This window comes from Carassius carassius, chromosome 48 (assembly GCF_963082965.1).
Source record: "Carassius carassius chromosome 48, fCarCar2.1, whole genome shotgun sequence".
Lineage (NCBI taxonomy): Eukaryota > Metazoa > Chordata > Actinopteri > Cypriniformes > Cyprinidae > Carassius > Carassius carassius.
This window is the reverse complement of record NC_081802.1, coordinates 11,095,650-11,116,343: the sequence shown is the minus strand read 5'-3', so window position 1 is coordinate 11,116,343 and position 20,694 is coordinate 11,095,650. Positions and strand designations below refer to the sequence as shown.

General features: G+C 36.4%; 1 protein-coding gene across 2 annotated transcripts in view; it reads left to right on the top strand.

Annotated features, from left to right (window-relative positions):
* The first annotated feature begins 4,798 nt into the window (after positions 1-4,798).
* LOC132131992 (TLE family member 5-like) overlaps positions 4,799-20,694 on the top strand; it is a 32,725-nt gene continuing 16,829 nt past the window's right edge. Inside the window, exon 1 of one of the 2 annotated variants that reach the window (XM_059544200.1) lies at positions 4,799-5,210. In XM_059544200.1, coding sequence (XP_059400183.1) covers positions 5,184-5,210 — 27 coding nt within the window. In that variant the 5' untranslated portion in view covers positions 4,799-5,183. The remainder of the gene's footprint in view (positions 5,211-20,694) is intronic. The other variant, XM_059544199.1, reaches the window with a different exon arrangement.

Below are 20,694 nucleotides of genomic sequence, written 5' to 3'. Positions count from 1 at the left end.
TTGAGATATGAATATCCAGTGATGTAAATGTTCGTAAACTCATTTGGAACTCAGTGCAAAAATGCTATATATGGTGAAATCGATTTTAGTTTTTTTTATTTATGTAATTTATGGACCAGATATGTAATTTAGTCAGACTCACTTTTCCATCGGGAATTGAGTCTCTACTGCTGTAAAAAAAAAAAAATTCCATTGGCAAGTGATCTTTTCTTTATGGTATTTCGTAAATCGATTGTCGCCGCTCTGATCTTATATATGAAATGCTTGAGAATGGGAAACTGAATTTCCATTTCATCAATGTCGCTTTATGCAAATAGGAAATTGAGAATTTTATCAGTGGTTCAATTCTTAACTGGTCTCTGCTTGCGTTGTTTTTTGAGAGTTCGCTCTCGGTTTCGTAGTACCATATCTTAGTTCTCGCTTAAATTTAGCTTTTTAGATTCCATAGCTAGCTGGCTTTTTTGAGGGGGGTGGGGTGGGTCTTTACGATGTAATTCCAGGTGAGTTTTCATACTTTTCATTACAAGGGCTAATTGCGGGCGAAGAATGAAAGGACTCTATGAAGACAATAGAGCAATAGATATGCCGAAGTGGGTATCTGAATCAGGGACAGCGCGGGGGACACCACGGGAGTTGACATTTTCCATGGGTTCAGCTTGCAGTGCATCCAAGGAGCACCTTCAGAGATCCTCGGAAAATGTATGCTATTTTTTTGTCGCTAGTGAAGCGACTTCAAATTGATCGTTTTGATTTTATATGTTAGGAATAAAGTATGCGGTGGTGTCACGTGTTTCTCTTTGCCATGTTTGGTTTTGGGGGTCATGACGGTATCGCGTACTCATTTATCGGAAAATATATATATATATATATTTTTTTTGCCCGACTGGCTATGAATTTGTTGCACAATAGCACTCATACAAGTCTTATTGGCTTTGTTCGTATTATATAAACAAAGCTTGAGAGAACCTGAATTTGCGAAAATCACAACATCTCACGTAATGATTTAGCGAAATATTTGAATCACAACAGTCATTTAATGGCGCAATTTTTTTGTAAACCAGTAATTGAATGTATTGTAGGAGGATTCCTTTTTTGAGACTAATTATGTTGGAAGTGTCGTTTTGAAGGTGTATACTCAATTTTCCCTGTATATTTGCAGTTTTGTTGCATTTAATCCTTTAAGCCTTCTTTGCGTATACATTTGGACCTTTTAGTGCATTTTACGAATTGTTTGCCAAATTAACTTTATTTAATTTTTTTTGTCTTTACCTAAATCCTCTCGAGCTAGGCCAGTTAAACTTTAAGCATTTTTGTTTATTTAGTTTTTCAAACATCCAGATTTGCATACCGTCTTGCTTCTGGGTAGGGCTTCACACTTCAATTTAAACTGTTTACTTGGGTGGGATGGTACTGTCAATCATCATATGCCAATTTCAAACTGTTTCGTTGTTGTACAAATAGTGGACCTGCAAATTTACGATGTTTTTTTTCTGAACACATGAACATTTAAAGCTTTTGTACATACAGCTTTCATTTTAAAGGGCTTAGCCTGATCTGAGAAACACCTTTCTTTATCCAACAGAAACACTACAACACTACGTCTAAGTCATACATCATCTACTACTAAGTCATTTCGTACCCATTAAGTACCACAAAACATCAGAATACGTTGTACAGATGGTAAAAATATCATAGATATCCTGTTCTGCTGGTGTTCAAGGGGAATTTTTGGTCATTCTCAACAATTTGTGATGAAGTTTGATATATGTTTTTCCTCCCTGGGTTGATGCTCTGAACATACTCTGCAGTAATGGAACAAACTCCACTCATGTGACGTATCTGTTCCTACAAACTTGTTTCTGGTACTCTGAGATGCAGACACTAATGATTAGAAATGATGCTTTGCTTGAGGTCCACATTGACGTGATGGATGTGAACAATATGAAGCTAGCTATACCCTTTTTTTTCTTTTCTGATGTCGATGCATTACCTGAACACTTGTATGTAGGACGCTTTAATATAATACACTTGTTTTTGATAAAACGGATAAAATAAACTTGTGTAGTGGTGTATAAAATCAAAGTATTGTAATACTTTGTAATGTATTGCTTGTTCGGTCGGTTGCTTTTGTTTTTAATTTTTTTTTATTATATAAAGCTTACCAAATGTAAATTATGTACTATATTGAGTGTGCCAATCCCTTTGATTTGTAGAGCCAGACTCTTTACAAGTGCCAATGTTGTGGAAATCATTTAAAAAGGACTTGTGTATTTTATGGTCCGGTTTTTAAAAACAAATAAACATTAAGTATGTGATTATGGTAAGTGCGCAATAGGAAAAGGACAATTTTATTCTGTATTTAAGATTAAAGGTGACACTGCTGTTTTTAAAAGAAATTAAATTTTAATTGCATGTGTTTGTTTTCGGTGGAAAGGGCTGGGTAAAGGAGAAACCATATTAACACGAAACCCTGCTGACAAGGGGATTAAATATTTAAATATAAATTAAATATTGCTCATTTACAGTATTTTAGACCTATTTCTTTTTTTGTACGTTTCATTTCAACCACTTTTGTCTGAACCTCATTCATGCATTGAAAATTACTTTCATAGCCTTCTCCTTTAAAGAAAAAAAAAATCCATTTTAAATTGGAATAAAATTTGTTCCTATATGTTTGCGTCTGTGTTGCGCTTTTATTTATGCCTTTTATTACAAGAAAGATAAATGTCCACCTGGTGAAACATCACCTACATTAAGAGTCCTGGTAGACACAATAATACATGACAAAATTATTCACACACAGCACAAATTTCAGCATATTTATTAGATGGCTGTATGCTATTTTTTACATTTTGAGGTTTTATGTGAAGATCAAAGTTGAAGTATATATATATATATATATATATATATATATATATATATATATATATGTGTGTGTGTGTGTGTGTGTGTGTATATAAACTGTTCATATCAGAATAATCTGATTAGATTTAAGTAATTTTTATTGATGCATATATTTGTATAATTTGTAAATGTAAATGGAATATTGTATATTGTATTTCTAACAATGAATTTCTAAACGATATGAGAAAAGTATGTTTACGTATTTAACGTAATTTTACATGAAAAAATTAATTGAGTGTGTGTATATATATATATATATATATATATATATATATATATATAAAATGTTTGCAAGTTTTATGTATATTCAGAAAATTTTCTTTTTTTTTTTTTTTGTATAGCGCTTTTTACAATACAAATCGTTACTAAGCAACTTTACAGAAAATTATGTTTCTACAATATTTAGTAGTAGCTTATAAGTGGTGACTATCAGTTTGTGCATGTATGACAGGATTTTTAGAAAAATTAATACAAGACGTAGTCAGCCAGACAATAAAAATTATTAATATTATTAATAATTATTATATGATGCAGTCACACTTGTAGCAATATTTGTTAGTTCTTTTCTTGATTCAGGGTTAGCATCATCTGAGGTCCTCTGAGGGTCAGCATCATCTCTTCTCAGGCGTTCTGGATCCAGACTGGAGCTTGTGTAAATCCTAGTGGCAAAACATAGAAACAAATAGAGACATCATTAGCATAACTGCTGATCCAACAAAGTAAAATTAATTAGTTGGACCCAAGCTAATGAATAAGAATGCACATTTGATCAGATGCAACTAAACTCACAATTTAAGAGATACATTATTCGAATGCTTGGTGATAGAGATGCGTTTTTAATCTAGATTTAAACAGAGAGAGTGTGTCTGAACCTCGAACATTATCAGGAAGGCTATTCCTGAGTTTGGGAGCCAAATGTGAAAAAGCTCTACCTCCTTTAGTGGACTTTGCTATCCTAGGAACTACCAAAAGTCCAGCATTTTGTGATCTTAGGGAGTGTGATGGATTGTAACGTGGTAGAAGGCTAGTTAGGTACGCAGGAGCTAAACCATTTAGGGCCTTATAGGTAAGTATAATTTGTAACTGATACGGAACTTAATAGGTAGCCAGTGCAGAGACTGTAAAATTGGGGTAATATGATCATATTTTCTTGACCTCGTAAGGACTCTAGCTGCTGCATTTTGGACTACCTGTAGCTTGTTTATTGAAGAAGCAGGACAATCACCTAGAACTGCATTACAATAGTCCAGTCTAGAGGTCATGAATGCATGAACTAGCTTTTCTGCATCAGAAACAGATAACATGTTTCGTAGCTTGGCAATGTTTCTAAGATGGAAGAATGCAGTTTTTGTAAGATGGGAAATATGATTTTCAAAAGACAAATTGCTGTCTAATATAACAACCAGATTTTTGACTGTAGAGTTAGTAACAGTACATCCGTCTAGTTGCAGATTGTAATCTACAAGATTCTGTGTAGTGTTTTTTGGTCCTATAATTAATATCTCTGTCTTATCCGAGTTTAATTGGAGAAAATGATTTGTCATCCAATCTTTTACGTTTTTAACACACTCTGTTAGCTTAAGATAATTTAGAAGTTTCATCTGGTCTCGTTGAGATATATAGCTGAGTATCATCAGCATAACAGTGGAAGCTAATTCCGTATTTTTTAATAATATTACCAAGGGGCAACATGTATATTGAAAATAGAAGGGGGCCTAGGACGGATCCTTGTGGCACTCCATATTTTACTGATGATCTAAATATAATCTAAATATTTATTAATGTAATTAAAGTCTAATTATTAGCGTAAGTATATATGCATGCATGTATGTATGTATGTATGTATGTATGTATGTATGTACGTACGCACACATACAGAGAAAAAAAAACAGCAGCCATCAGCTCCCAAACTCCACTTCATCTCTTGCACAGTCACTCGATTTCCTCCAACCAGGGAGGAGAGATCCGCCAGCCCTCATCTCAGCTCATTCCTAACGTGGAAAAGGGACAGGAAAGACGCCATATCAATCCGATAGATTCCAACAAATCATCTCCGGATCATTTTTTGATGCCGAATGCGTGTTAAAGAGCGCGTGCAGTGCGGCACACATCAGGCTACTTTATTGCCATAGCAGCGGCGCGAGCTGCCTGTAGCTGGCACAGGAGCTTCAGCTAGCGACGGAACAAAGAAAAAACACACTAATATAACCGTCTGCTGAGCGAACTGCTTCCTTGTTTTCTGAGGAGGAGAAGGCAAGACCCTGAAGACCAAAACTGACATGATGTTTCCACAATCCAGGCACTCGGTGAGTGAAAACCGAGCGGTTTTTTGGCGCGTGTGTTGATGTTGTTAGCTGTCTTGAGCTTAGCATTGGCAGGAGAGGCATCCGTCTAAGTGTGTATACTGAAACTTATCGCGAAGATTAAATATTCATCATACATTTTATTACATCACCCTTTTAGGTTTCCAAACCACACGGTTTGTTTTTGTATTTACCTTACAATCCACTAATGTGTGATTTGGCAGTGCATGACTGTTTGCAAATGGAAACAATGTAGATGTTGTGCGGCCGTGACATTTAACAGTTGGCCAATTGTGTATTATTGTATGCAACTTAAGTCCCAGAACCTCCTAGTTCTGCTTCATTATTTTACTAACCGTTTATAACCTTGTACAAGGCATGAAATTATGAGATTGTGCCAAATTCATGTTTATAATCACATCTCACAATCTCACTTTTCTCACTCTCATCATTTTGCCAATGGAGTGTCAAAATCCATGTTAACTTACACTACAATCACACTTTTTAAAGAACACGAGCTGATTTATTTATTTAATTAAAATTTTTTGTAAGAACAGCAAGACTTTTGCCAAAAACCCAAGGTGTAAATCTGTAATGACATGCATTTGCATTGTGCAAGATGTTTTCCCTGCAGCTAATCAGAGGTGTGTTGCTCTTTTAACCCAAGTAGAGAGAGTCTGTATTACTGCTTATGAACTCATTTATGGATTGAGTTACACATTTAATGAGTTGCTTCCTCAGCCTAACTAACCTGGGTAAGTGATTTAAAGTGGGGTTTACTCTGTTGTATTTCTAGACTGGTTTGAATGCAATAACTCATCTCATGGTAAGTTTCTTGCAGGCTTGTTGCTGATTAATGAGCTAATATGACAGATATTTTGATTCGGCGCCCCTGATTAATGCCGTATGGCGGGAAATAGAAGGGAATGAGATGCCACTGAGCAACATGATTTGGTTTGCTTTACAGATTTAATTTGTACATTCGTTTGGCCTTTATAAAATCAACATCCACAACTCATTTTACATCTAAAATGCCATTTATATATATATATATATATATATATATATAATATTAGGGTGACACTTGATCGGCTTGTGTAATGTGGACTTTGTGATGTCATACAGAAAGGAAAGTTATTTTGGCAGAAGAAGTTTGTTGAAAAACATTTCTTAACTTGAACTTGTGGTTCGATTATGTGACACTCATTTTTTGTCATTTTAATTTATTTTAAAATATGTTTAAAATGCTATTCATACTTGAATGCACCTTATTCATAATGAACATGTTTTTATTTTTGAATCAAAATTGTTAACATTTTTAAAATTCTTAAAAATCAAAAAATCATAATGAAGAAAGGTTTTCTTTTCAAGAATGCAATTTTTTCAGAATTTATTTTTTTCTTGAAAAAGAGAAAAAAAGTCATTAATCTTGCTTATAACAAAATTAACATAATTTGACCTTTTAATGACAAGGCAAGGTTAGTTTAGTTTGTAAAATCTGGCACGACCCCCCAAAAACTGAAAGATTTTAATGAATGTGTAATATTTATACAGGCCAAAAAAAATGTACCATGAAAAATATAGGCTAATTTAAAATGTTATTGCATTTTAATTGATGGTTATACACCACGTCTTTCTTTTTTTTATTTTGTATGTCTGACTTTACTCTTCCCTCTTGTTCGACCCATGTATTAAGGAAATAAACTGGATCAATTTGGAAGTCACACCTGGACCCTTTTGCGTAGGGCCAATTGCCCAAAAATCGCATCCAATAATATATCCGTCGTATTTTTCAGGTGTTTGAGCTGAGGTCGTGAACTGAACAGCTCCTTTTCGGTCTGATAATGAACGGCTGACAGGGAGCATGTGAAAATGTGGGCCCGGTTGTAGTCGGCACTATTTTGTTGCCACGTCGCTGTGACTCCATAGCAATGACTTCTCACCAGACTTGACACCGAAAGTATTTACTCTGACCAGCCTGAACGCCTCATGACTTGAATGGTCCACCTCGGTGTAGCCGTACATGCAGCTTTTTGATTCCTGCAAGCCCACCCGTCCATTTTTTTTCAAGGTCACCTAACAACGTTGGCGAAATTTTCAAACCCATATGCTCCCAAATTGGAGTATTATTGGAGTATTACCCTCCGCACCAAATTAAAAACAGGGATTACAGATTTAACCCCACACGTCCGGAAGGCATCCAGCGGTGTACAAATTGCGTGAATGTTCATTCAATGCTGTATGAACGTTAAGGGAGTAAGTTCCTGCAACCATATCTGACTGTGTTGTGTGGCTAAGGATGTTTAATAGTGTTTTGTCCTCCATTTTGTTCTTTGAATCCAGATTCAGATGAGGGATGTCATAATGGTGGGGATTTGTGAATTGGAGTGCGCCATTGATTGTGGCTTTTCAAGGAGTCGCTTCTGAAAGCCATTGTTGTAGTAATGGCTAAAAAGAGAAGTGAGAGTTGGCACTGACATATACATGCACCAGTGTGTGTGTGTGTGTGTGTGTGGCTCTCGACCTGATGTTTTGGTGGGGGCATTCGGGGCAGATTTATTAAGTCTGCTCGAGTGAGCAGGACAGACCTCGGTCTTTCTCTCCCCAAATCCCTAAACGCGGCGGATTATCCCTGTGGTCCCACATCTTGCTCATTAAATAAACTTTGTTTCTTACACAGACACACACACACAGACACATGCATACGTGCATGAGAAAGAGCCCACTTCACCGTTTATCCCCTGCACACTCATGCATGCGTGACGAAAAACTACTTTTCTTGTCATGCTAAGATAAAAATGGTTTTAAAAAGGACTTTCCTTGTATAGCTGTAAAAGTTTGAATCTACCTCTTAGCATTTGCTGATTTAGTCTTTTTTTCTTTCAGTTCCTGTCTCTTTCGTACTTTACGTCTAGGGCCCTATGAAATCAGTTTTATTATTTTCCAAATTCCAAATTATTTTTTTTTCCATTTTAATTTGTCTGGATTACTTTTTTTTTTTTTTTTGCTGTAATTTTTTTAATTTATTTTAATGGTTAAATTACATTTTATAAATAAAAAATGTGTACAACCGTATATATGACAACAGTAATATATTTCAGGCACAATAATTTCAAGTTAAACCAAACTTTTATTTTGACGGGGTGCCGTGAATACCTTTACATTTCTGTGTGCCTATGATATTCATGTTCACGTCCTTGTTTAGTGAGACAGCAGATGCTGAAATCACCGTGAGCGTCACGCGCGCTTCAGTGTGTGTGATAAAGGAACTCACACTTCTGCTCCATTCATTAACACAGACACACAGAACATGCAGGATTCAAATTTAAATAGACTATTCCAGCTTAATATTTACAGATATTAGTCCATATCGTGATTTGATGTAAGTGCAATGACCTATTTTTGATGAATTCATTCAAAATTTGGCAAATTCCGTGCCATTCCGCGTTAAACTGTAAATTCAGTTTTTATGACTGGATTCCGTGATTCCATCCGCGTTTTCTGCATCGCGAAAATCATAGGGTCTAGTTGTGGTATGCTAGCTCTATCTTGCAATGGACGTACACCACGACGTTCCTCTTTACGTTTGCCCGCGCTCTCATATCAAAACACAGCTGATTCCTTGCAGTATGTCATTTCGGACGCAGCGCTTGTGTCTCCTTCGGCTTTGTGGGTGACGTAAATGCGTTGTCACATTAAAAAAATAATTGCGAAAGACGTCTTGCTGACGTGAGATTTAAAATAAATTAAAAGAGGCTTCAAGGCAGAGGAATTTGCCTCGATCATTTTTTGTAATCGAGTTACTCGAGGAATCGTTTCAGCCCTAATACTTTTATTACAAAGTATATATTTTAATATTTAAAAAAAATTGTCTATATAAACTGCATTTTTATAAAAAAAAATATTTTACACACACACACATACATATACACATAAATACACACACACATACATATACACATAAATACACACACAAACACACACACATACATAATAAAAATTTAGTTTTTGTAATTATTGCCTTTGCAGTCATGACTAATAATCTGTTTTTAATTAAACTGTGCCAAATAGCATAAAAATATGCAGCAACACTCAATGTTTATTTCTGCAGGTTGTGGATGGCATAACTGCTCATTAACATCACAAATATGTCTTCGAACACTTTTCTGGACTAAAAAAGCGTACGTGGAGAGGACAAGGAAAAACCGCTTCCTTTATTTCCCAGGATTTTTTTATTTTTTTTTGCATTTAAATGATAAATTCAGGCCATTTCAAAAGAGCAGCTCACAATATGCCATCCGCCCTGAATAGGCTCGGCCTGTACTGTGGTGAAAGGATGAGGCGCGGATGCCTTAATTAGCTTGTCTGACTGTTTGTGTTTCTCCTGGCCTTTGGTGTGAAGGACGCATGCTGCGATAATTGCGTCGCAGGATTATTTTTACTAGCGCAGGTTTTTTGCCAGTTGCTCGTGGCTTATTGCCTTTGTATGTTACACACATGTTTCTGTGTGTGTGCGTGTGCGCACTGAGACAGACGGGCTGCATCAGTATTCTCTGGCAGTGATGGACTTGCGCTGTGGGAAAGCTGCGCCCGAGAGTAAAGCAGTGGTCTGGAACAAAGCAGCCTGGTGGGGGACTGTTTAATGTGGCAGCACCTCGCTCCGACCTGCCTGTCGGCAGACACACCAGGCTAAAGAAGCCTTGCTGAATCACTTCCGCCTCCACAGCCAAAGGCTATGATCGTCACTGTTCGTACACTTCTCATAGTGCCTTCAGTGCAAAATGATCACATTCTCACTGTATCCTTGCGTATATTTCAGTGAAGTATGGTTCTGTGATCAGCAGTTAATCTCCATCCGAAGGTCAGAGGGCGTTCACACGCTGAAACTCCAAATATACGTTGCAGAAAATAAAAAAAATACAGCAGTTGCTGAATAAACAGAAGATTTAACCGCTTTCATTGATTCAACATGACTAATAAATAGAGCTGAAACAACGAATCGATTTAATCGATAAAAATCGATTATTAAAATAGTTGTCAACTAATTTAGTCATCGATTCGTTGCTAAATAACTTTTATTTGCCGTAAGCGGCTCATTTCGTGCATATTTCAAATCTGCGGTGACCAAAGTGTGGCAGTAATGAGCCACCGGAGGTTTTACTCAGCCAGTACAGCAGGAGAAGTAGCGAATAGCCAATAGCTGGCCTCGTTTTATGTCACGTGCTTCCCGAACAGCGTCTCTGCAGCATTTAGCGGGATGTGGGAGACTGGGAGTACTTTACTTTGAGCCTTCAAAAAAGAAGAGTAACCTGTAAACTCTGCACTACTGCACTGTTTAAGGGGACGTTCACATATCGCGTCTTTTGCGCGCTCAAGTTCGTTATTTCCAACACCGCACCGCATCGAGTTAAAAACATCTCAACTTTTCAGAATGCTGCAAGCGCATCGCGGGTCATGTGACAAGAACTAACCAATCAGCTTCATCCTTTCCCGTAACAACGTTAAAAGCTCAGTCAAGATGAAAGGAACAGCTGATCATAGTTGTATATGGATTTCCATTTTGAAATAAATTTAGTAGCAGAGCTACTGCAAGCGATTTTTTGAGCTGCAAATCCATTTATCATTTGCTGAAATTTCCGCGTCTTCAAGGAGAGAGCACGTCATGGTTGCTTATCAAAGGCAGACGCCTCAGGGGCGCTTCTGCCCGAGCGCTTTGGAAAGAAGGAGAAAGCGATGCGCCTAGCGTTTTCCACGCGTTTTTAGGCACGATATGTGAACGGCCCCTAAGACTTTTATTTGTGCAGATTCTCCAGTACAATGTTGTTTGCAAATGTTTAGTCGTAAAAGCTGATAACATTGCTTTTTAACAGTTAACATTTAAAGCTTTACAAACATGTTCTGTGATCAGTTTGTAGTTTACCAGTTCAGAATTCAGTCGTGCAGCCTAATTATGACTGAATGAGAGAGGTAAATGTTTAAAGATATTTGAAATGCACTTTTTTTTCTAAGTATTCACTGCTCTTTTTCACACAGCAGGTTTTTTGTGTGTGACTGTCCAATTTTTTTTTCTGGACAACCTTCTGATGGATTTTACTTTAAATTGTGAGTTCCATTCAGGTTTCATGCCACTGGCACTTTATTCGAAGGATTGTTTACAATTTCACAGCAAAAGCTATAAAGCTGTTTCCCAGTAAATAATAAAATACAATGCACTGCAATTTTATTCTGTTTTATTCTTATTCTTCGTGAAAATATGTTCTGAAAGATTCCTTAATAAGCTTTGTTCGGGATGTTAAACTACTTTAGGAGCTCTAAGGACTGCCATGGTGAAAACATTATTTTAAATCTCCTTGTGAAATTTGCTAGAGTATGGGTCAGTGTTCTGATTGCAGAAGAGTTCGAAAAAGGATTACTAACACAATAAAACAACTCCAGGTATATTTTTGATTAGGATATGACAGTGCAAAATGGTTAAAATCTCTTAAAAATCTATGCTGAAGGATAAAGACCATTTATTAATAATTTACTTGGGGGGGGGGGGGGGAATGGAAAAAACTAAAATATAAGTACATAAACCGATTAATCGATTAATCGTAAAAATAATCGACAGATTAATCGATTATCAAAATAATCGTTAGTTGCAGCCCTACTAATAAACACACGACTACAACAATATATGGTTCATCTGAGTTTGTCTTTTAATTTTTATTATAATAAAGTATATAAAAATTCAATACTAATCGACACCGCCTTTATCACTGCTTAGAATACTATGAAATACATTTCGTGCCTTATTTTGTGTAAGAAGCCACATCATCTCACAGAAGGATTTATTTCAAATACTCGACTGACATTGAAAAGTGAGTATGGAGTTAAAACATTATTAAATGTGGTACTTTCACGTGCTTTCAGGTGGAGCGGCATTTACTACACAGTTCACTGACAACGCAAACAGCTTTCGAAATCGCAAAACAATGTCTTCGATTTCATAATTGTGCAATTTAATCATCTGTAATTATGAACACGATTTTACATAGCTTGTCAGTGAACTACTGCTCTGTGTAGTAAAGGCTGCTCCACCTGAAAGCAGGTAATGCAGTTTACTTCTAATCACAGAACCAGCTTTACTGACAAGATGCGCATTAATTGTGCAGCCCTACAATGAACAATGAAATTATTTAAAACATTTAAAGGTCCCGTTTTTCGTGCTTTTTTGAAGCTTTGATTGTGTTTACAGTGTGCAATATAACATGTGTTCATGTTTCGCGTGTAAAAAAAACTGTTTTTTTTCACACCATTCACATATCTGTATACCGTTGTTTTCACTGTCATAAAAACGGGCTGATGACTTCCTTGTTCTATGAAGTCTCTCCTTCAGAAATATGTAAGTAGTTCTGATTGTGCCAGCGGTTCCTGTGTTGTGATTCGACACCAACTTAGAGCGCGCTGCCCTCCTGGAAACACGATTGGGCTAGTTTTGGAGTAGTTTTGAGAAGCAAGTGGACAGGATTTGTTTTGAAAACCTGGCAATCCTGATCTGAACCATAGACAGTAAAAGAACGCACGTGCTGGAGATGTTTTTACTGACGAGATGCGCATGAAAATCGCATTTGATTTTTTTGCACAGCCCTAACATCTAGTTAACAAAACTAAACAGCGTTGCCCTTTGTGTAATAAGTAACAGAAACTGTTAAATGCATCAACTTAAATAATAAAATACACTTACCGGTTGTGGTCCATAAATAACGCCTTCTCCAGACAAAGAACTGCTCCATGTTTCAAGAATAATCTTATTGCGAATCCGGCATTAAACTGATTGAGATTGAGGAAGCTCGCTGTCCTCAGCAAAATGTGCTGCACATAGTTTTACATGTGGATTATAATTTTCAGGAACAGAGTTAAACATAAATTATAAACATTAATCTCCAAGTACAGCATCCCTGGGAAGCCCAAACAAAGATGATTGGACTCCGAGATGAGAATAACAGCGTTTCAACGACATGGCGACAAACACAAACGCAGCTCTTCCTCTTTTCCGTCAGAGTGCAACAAGACCACTCCCCCTTTTTGTGTATTCCTGTGGGCGCAAGTTAGTCAAAAAACTGTTTTAGTGACGTCATTACTGCAGGAACTAGAGGGATGTAGTCCAAACGGGTCGTGTTTTGTAGGCGAATTCTGTTAAATAAAATATCTCACTTAGCATTGAACTTTGAGCTTTAGAATTTTACTGATATTATTTATACTCTAACAACAACATTACACACTAACTAAAGTTTAAAACATGGGATCATGAAGAACGGGACCTTTGAATGCTTTCTTTGTGGCTTTTAGTTCATTGCAAACAACAATGAGCAATATGAACAGTGACATCCAGTTGAATCATGTTTTAGTTATTTGAGTGACTCCCTCACTGAATGTTTTTCTGTCATGTTTAGGGCTGTAGCTATCGAATATTTTAGTAATCGAATATTCTACCAAAAATTCCATCGATTAGTAGAGTAATCGGATAAAATTTGTTTTTTGCTTAATTAAAGTGCAATAGTAATTATGCAAGAGAAAATAAGACTCCTGGGTCTCTTAAAATGAACAACTAAGTTTACTTTTTTAGAAAAAAAATATTTTTACTTTTTAAATGCATAGAATGCAATGCATACATCAAAAAATAAACAATTAATTATTACCCATTGTTTCTCTGTCTGTACTTGTACTGTGAACAATGACAATAAAGTTGACAGATGAATTACGTGCATTTAAGTGCCATTCAGTTGGGGTTTTAAATAAAGCATTTTCTGAGATGCACATTAAACATTAAACACATAAAACATTAATTTAATTTATCTTTTAATTATTGAAAATTAAGCAAACTTAACTTTTTGGTAAACAAAGGGGATTTACTATTAAAAATAAAACATGGAAGAAATGTTGTGTGATTAAACCTAAAAAAAATAATGTTTTATTTTTTTTTTAGTAGTAGGGCTATGTACATTCTGCTGAACAATAGTAGGGCTGCAACTAACGATTATTTTGATAATCGATTAATCTGTAGATTATTTTTACGATTAATCGGTTTATATAAGTAAATTATAAATAAAGGGTATTTATCCTTCAGCATAGATTTTTAAGAGATTTTAACCATTTTGCATTGTCATATCCTCATCAAAAATATACCTGGAGTTGTTTTATTATGTGTTAGTGATCCTTTGTTGAACTCTTCTGCAATAAAAAAACAGACCCATACTCTAGCAAATTTCACAAGGAGATTTCAAATAATGTTTTCACCATGGCAGTCCTTAGAGCTCCTAAAGTAGTTTAACATCCTGAACAAAGCTTATTAAGGAATCTTTAAGAACATATTTTCACAAAGAATAAGGATAAAACAGAATCAAATTGCAGTACATTGCATTTTATTATTTATTGGGAAACAGCTTTATAGCTTATGCTGTGAAATTGTAAACAATCCTTTCGAATAAAGTGCCAATGGCATGAAACCTGAATGGAACTCACATTTTAAAGTAAAATCCATCAGAAGGTTGTCCAGAAAAAAAAAATTTGAACACACACTAAAAACCTGCTGTGTGAAAATTGCATTTCAAATATATTTAAACATCTCTCATTACCTCTCTCATTCAGTCATAATTAAGCTGCAAGACTGAATTTTGAACTGGTAAACGACAAACTGATCACAGAACATGTTTGTAAATGTTTAAATGTTAACTGTTAAAAAGCAATGTTATCAGCTTTTACGACTAAACATTTGCAAACAATATTGTACTGGAGAATCTGCACAAATGAAAGTCTTAGGGGCCGTTGTGCTGTTGCGCTCCTGAGGCGTCTGCCTTTGCTAAGCAACCATGACGTGCTCTCTCCTTGATGACGCGAAAATTTCAGCAAAGGATAAATGGATTTGCAGCTCTAAAAATCGCTTGCAGTAGCTCTGCTACTAAATTTATTTCAAAATGGCAATCCATATACAACTATGATCAGCTGTTCCTTCATCTTGGCTAAGCTTTCAGCATTGTTACGGGAAAGGATGAAACTGATTGGTTAGTTCTTGTCACATGACCCGCGGTGCGCTTGCGGCTCTCTGAAAAGTTGAGATGTTTTTAACTCTATGCGGTGCGGACGCGCCTGGAAAAACGGGCGGCTCGCGTCCGCGTCGCTTCCATTATGAGCGCGCATTCCGCGTGCCTACATTGGAAATAACGAACTTGAGCGCGCAAAAGTCGCGATATGTGAACGACCCCTTAAACAGTTCAGTAGTGCAGAGTTTACAGGTTACTCTTCTTTTTTGAAGGCTCAAAGTAAAGTAGTCCCACATCCCGCTGAATGCGGCTGAATGCTGCAGAGACGCTGTTCGGGAAGCACGTGACATAAAACGAGGCCAGCTATTGGCTATTCGCTACTTCTCCTGTTCTACTGGCTGAGTAAAACCTCCGGTGGCTCATTACTGCCACACTTTGGTCACCGCAGATTTGAAATATGCACGAAATGAGCCGCTTACGGCAAATAAAAGTTATTTAGCAACTAATCGATGACTAAATTAGTTGACAACTATTTTAATAATCGATTTTAATCGATTAAATCGATTCGTTGTTTCAGCTCTAAACAATAGTAATACATCTCTGGCAAATACTTGTCTTTAAACTTAACAGGACTTTTATTTTGACGGGTTGACATACCTTTACAGTTCTGTGTATGTGATGTGACGCTAGTTTTACTCAAATCAAACGGTCAAATGCTCATGAAGTGACTCTCAGAGCAGTTCTGGAGATGTAGTTCATGTGTTCACGTCCTTATTTAGTGAGACAGCAGACGCTGAAATCACCGGAGTGTCACACGTGCTTCCGTGTGTTTAATGAATAAAGACGCGCTTCTGCTCCATTTCATAACAGAGACACGCAGAACATGCAGGATTCATATTTAAATAGACTGTTCCGGCTTAATATTTACAGATATTAGTTCATATCGTGATTTGATGTAAGTGCAATGACCTATTTTTGATTAATTCATTCATAATTTGGCAAATGTCCGTGCCATTCTGCGTTAAACTGTAAAATCCGTTTTTATGACTGGATTCCGCGATTCCCTCTGCGTTTTCTGCATCGCGGAAATCATAGGGCCCTATTTGTGGTATGCCAGCTCTATCTTGCAATGGACACACGCCACGACGTTCTCTTTACGTTTGCTCGCGCCCTCAAATCAAAACACTGCTGACTCCTGCTGACGTAAACGTGTTGTCACATTAAAAAAAAAAAATAAAATTGCGAAAGAACCTGACGTGAGATTTTAAATAAATTAAAAGAGGCTTCGAGGCAGAGGAATTTGCCTCAATCATTTTTTTGTAATCGAGTTACTCGAGGAATCGTTTCAGCCCTAATCATGTTACATGTATTTTTAGAGAAGTTTTTTTTTTTTTTTGTCTTTGGTATTTGTAAGAATGTACACAGATGCTCTCGATGAAGTTGTATTTAACTCACATAAGTGTTGCTATTCTCAACTGAAATGAATAAACAGTCATTTTCTTTAATTGAAATAAAGCGTAAATAAGAAAAACTTAATGAAAATAAAAGTATTGAAACTGAAAAAAAATAAAATAAAATTCTACATGCTTGTTGTAAATAAATAATACTAAAATAACACTGGCTCACAGTTGAATGTTAATCAACCAGTCTGGTCTTATTTTGCTTAAACCGAGAAGTCCATACATCTAAAGGGTTCTTTCCAAGGGGTCATTATTTGTGGGCAGTTGCTCGCCTCCCACGGCCGTGCCAGTTGTTACAGGGTCGGGAGTAATCGGCTGTCTTCCGGAGTCTCTGACCCATGCCGAGCTCTTTATCAACATGGCATCAATCACGATTACAACTGTTCTGCCTATAATCTCGCAATCACCTTGACCTGCCTGCTTTTAATTTTCAATCGTGAGTTGCCATGCTGTACACTTTTTTTTCTTGACTGACGGTTCCCATCAGGAAGTGGGATAACACCATTCCCTTCAAAGTGAAAGGGGGTGAGGGTTTGCAATAACCTAGGCTGGGTCGAAGGGATAATCATCAAAATCAGCTTCCTGTCCCAAACATGATTAGCTACCACCATTATTTCACATTGTGGATTCCGGTTTAGTAGTCCCCATTATGCTTCTGCTACTGTGAAGAAACACTATACTTTAAGTCTAATGTAATTACTACACTGTAAAAATGGTATGTACTATCTACTTTTAAGCATAAGCAAAAATTAAGCATAACAATATTACACATAATATTTTTGAGTAGTTTTTAAGGCTTAATTTCTTTAATGGAATGTACCTGAATAAATGTAAAAAAAGTGTCTGTGATTTCGAGTTAAGTCCTGTTTGTATTTGCCTACGAGATAGTTTGCACAATTAAAAGACTGGATACAGCTAGATAGCTGAAGTACAAAAAAAACTTGTTACTGCACTAGCATAGCAAAGCTAATCCACAACCAAAAGCTCTACTCTTCTGTACAATAACGACAAAAACTTCAACATAACAGAAGCTCTTTCAAATGTAAAACATAACTGAACATTAACAGATTTTTCCCTTTCGATTCAAAATCCAAAAATGGTATTTCTGATTTTTGCCCGATCATTTTCAGCAGGCGAAATTTTGGTGCATCCCTAGACCACTGTCCCATTCAGTTATACTATAAATTATATACACCCCAAAACCAAGAACTATTGGGGCCAGCTGCATAAATCTAGCCTCTATATTACGACCGTGTCTTAAGAACTAGCAGTTAACCAAGGGGTAATCAGTCTTATTTTCGGGACTCAATTCTGGCTAATCTACAGTTTTTGTAACTGAATTAAAAAAACAAAAAACTCCTGTTTAAATCAGATTTTTAGTAAAATTACTGAGCGCTAATTTAAAGCAAACACTTTACTATTAAACAAATGTGTTTATGGGTCACTTCACGCTAAATTGGTAAATTGACAACTATGATAATTGTTTATTTAAATGATATCCACCATCTGTAGGACTTGTATATTAGTCTGGAGCCCTGTTGGTTCAAATAATGAATAATTAGAAATGGAGGTTAAAGTTAGGATGCAGTATTTCAAACAGCATGCACTGTTGTGTACACCACATTTTGGCTAATGTAACAGTCTTTTGCATATTCTATTTGTATGTGCTGTGCATAGTATACAAACTGTATACTGCAGAAATGGTAGTAGTAGTAGTATGTTATTCCAAACATAGCATCAGATACAGGAAGACTGGGGGTGAGGATTTGCTGTAGTGATCCTAGTGCCTCTTGGTTTGGTGCCATTTCACCGAACCACATTCACTGTAATTCAAGTGTAAAGACTCTCTTCTCCTCTTCAGATAACTACATCTGGGCTTTTGTATGTAATCCCTTGGGATGGGAAAAACTGCCAACATTAGAGTTTTCAAAAGAATTTTCTAGAACATTTCTTTTTCTGTTAAACTCTGGGGTGGGAGGCACAACTGTAAATTACGGGAATGATGAATCCCATTTAGCCACAGAAGACTTACAATTTGCCCACCAGCGCATAAAGCCTTTTAATGGTTTAATTGCATCTCAAAGGAGAAATGCACAGAAGCAGAGTCAAATTAGGGATTGTCCCATATTTTGGCTCTTGTGCTGCATGAGTGCATCTGTGTGTGGTTTCCTTTTTCTTTTTTTTCTTTTTCTTTTTTTAAGTGAATATGGGATTTGCTCTAAAGCTGAAAATCATTAGACTAAGCTTTGCATCCTTAAAGGTTTCCGTCACTTTATTAAGGCTGGTGTAGCTTAGTGATTAAAGATTTAGTCTGGTAACCAAAAGGTTGCAGGTTTGAATTCCATAAAGCAGTTCTGTAGATCAATTGATAGAGAAGAGCGATGAATCACTTTTAAAGAAAGTCAGTTCAGTCAGCTGCTATTTTTTGCAATATTTCCGAGAAGCTATTTCCAGTTATACAAGTATAGCTCCTATTTACGTGAATGGGAAAAAGACAGAAATCTCCTGTGTGAAATGTCACGTTTCAATAACTTATTTCAAATTAGCAATAAAATCTGACAACAGTGGCAACATAAGCTGTGATTCATTAGCTCAAAACCCCACCCCCAAAAAACTGTTAGGCCTATATTGAAATTCTATACAATTTGATCCTAAAAAAATTAATTAATAAAGATAAATAAATAAATGACCTCAGTATATTAACTGATTGTCCGAAATTAAAATTTAGAGCCCGACTGATATGTTTTTTTGTGGGGGCGATACCGATATTAAGGAGTAAAACACACGGATCAGATAATTTTTCGGATCAGCAAGAAAATAAAAATAATACAAATTTGACTTGCTTTCCATTTATTACTTATAGCAAAGTACTTCTTTGATACCACAGCAAATACTACTAGATTAACTAAGAAAGTTTAAACATGATTAAAGCGACAAGAGAACAGCCAGTAAAAATAACAAATACACAAATTACAAGCATAGTTAAATACAACACAATATGCTGCAAAAAAAGGTTTGTAGTATTCAAATACAGAAATTTAATAATTAGGGGAAATAACACTGCATAGTGTTTACTGTATAAATCAAATATAGATTTTTATCACAGATGTTTTGGTGTTTGATGATCATTAATTACAGTAGCAGTATTTATAGGCTGCTGTCCCTTTAAGACCTGATGCACAGATCTGTTATAATGATACACATCACATCCCATTTCTTTCTCAGCTGTTTTCTAGGGTTTTCGAATCTTCCTGATATTCGACTGATGGTCGAATCATATGCTTGGGGGCGGGGCAAAACACATTGAGTCAAGTCAGACATTCAACAGCCATAACTACTGATGTTAACACACAGGGAAAATGTGTAACAAATGCCTCGCAGATACAAACGGGGTAAATAATGTTTTTATGTTTTGATTAAAAGATAGTTAACACTAAACGTCAGCGAAATCCTAACAATTCAAAATTTTTACAGTAGTGCTCTCATTATAAAGTTAGCCTATATGACAGTAATTATTAATGTTCTGCATTTCTGTTTTGAGCTGTGCGCGCTGAAGATGACCAGTAGAGTGAGCATTTGTCAGAATGGCATAATCATAAGAGCCCGCGAATATTCGACTGTGAGATTGGTAGTCGAATCAGGCTCCTCGAATCGAAGCATCGAATCGTCGACTATTTGTCACCCCTACTGTTTTCATTCACTAGAGACATAACTGACTGCGTTTACCTGAATGATTGTCGAGATGGTTATTTTGTCATAATTTATCAGTGATCTACGGCTCTGTCTATCAAATGCCGCTCAATTTGAAAGCAAGTGATGGCGATTTAGCGGTAATCACAGAACTGGATTTGATCGGTGAGTGATGTAGAATAGAATGACTGTGCTGCGCCTGACAGGGCTGTACTGCGAGTAGCAGCCGGAGTAGCTCTCCTGCTCCAAGTCTAAGTGCTGCGCATCCTGCCCCTGACAAGCATCAAAAGTCCAGTCGTCACCGGATGACAGGTT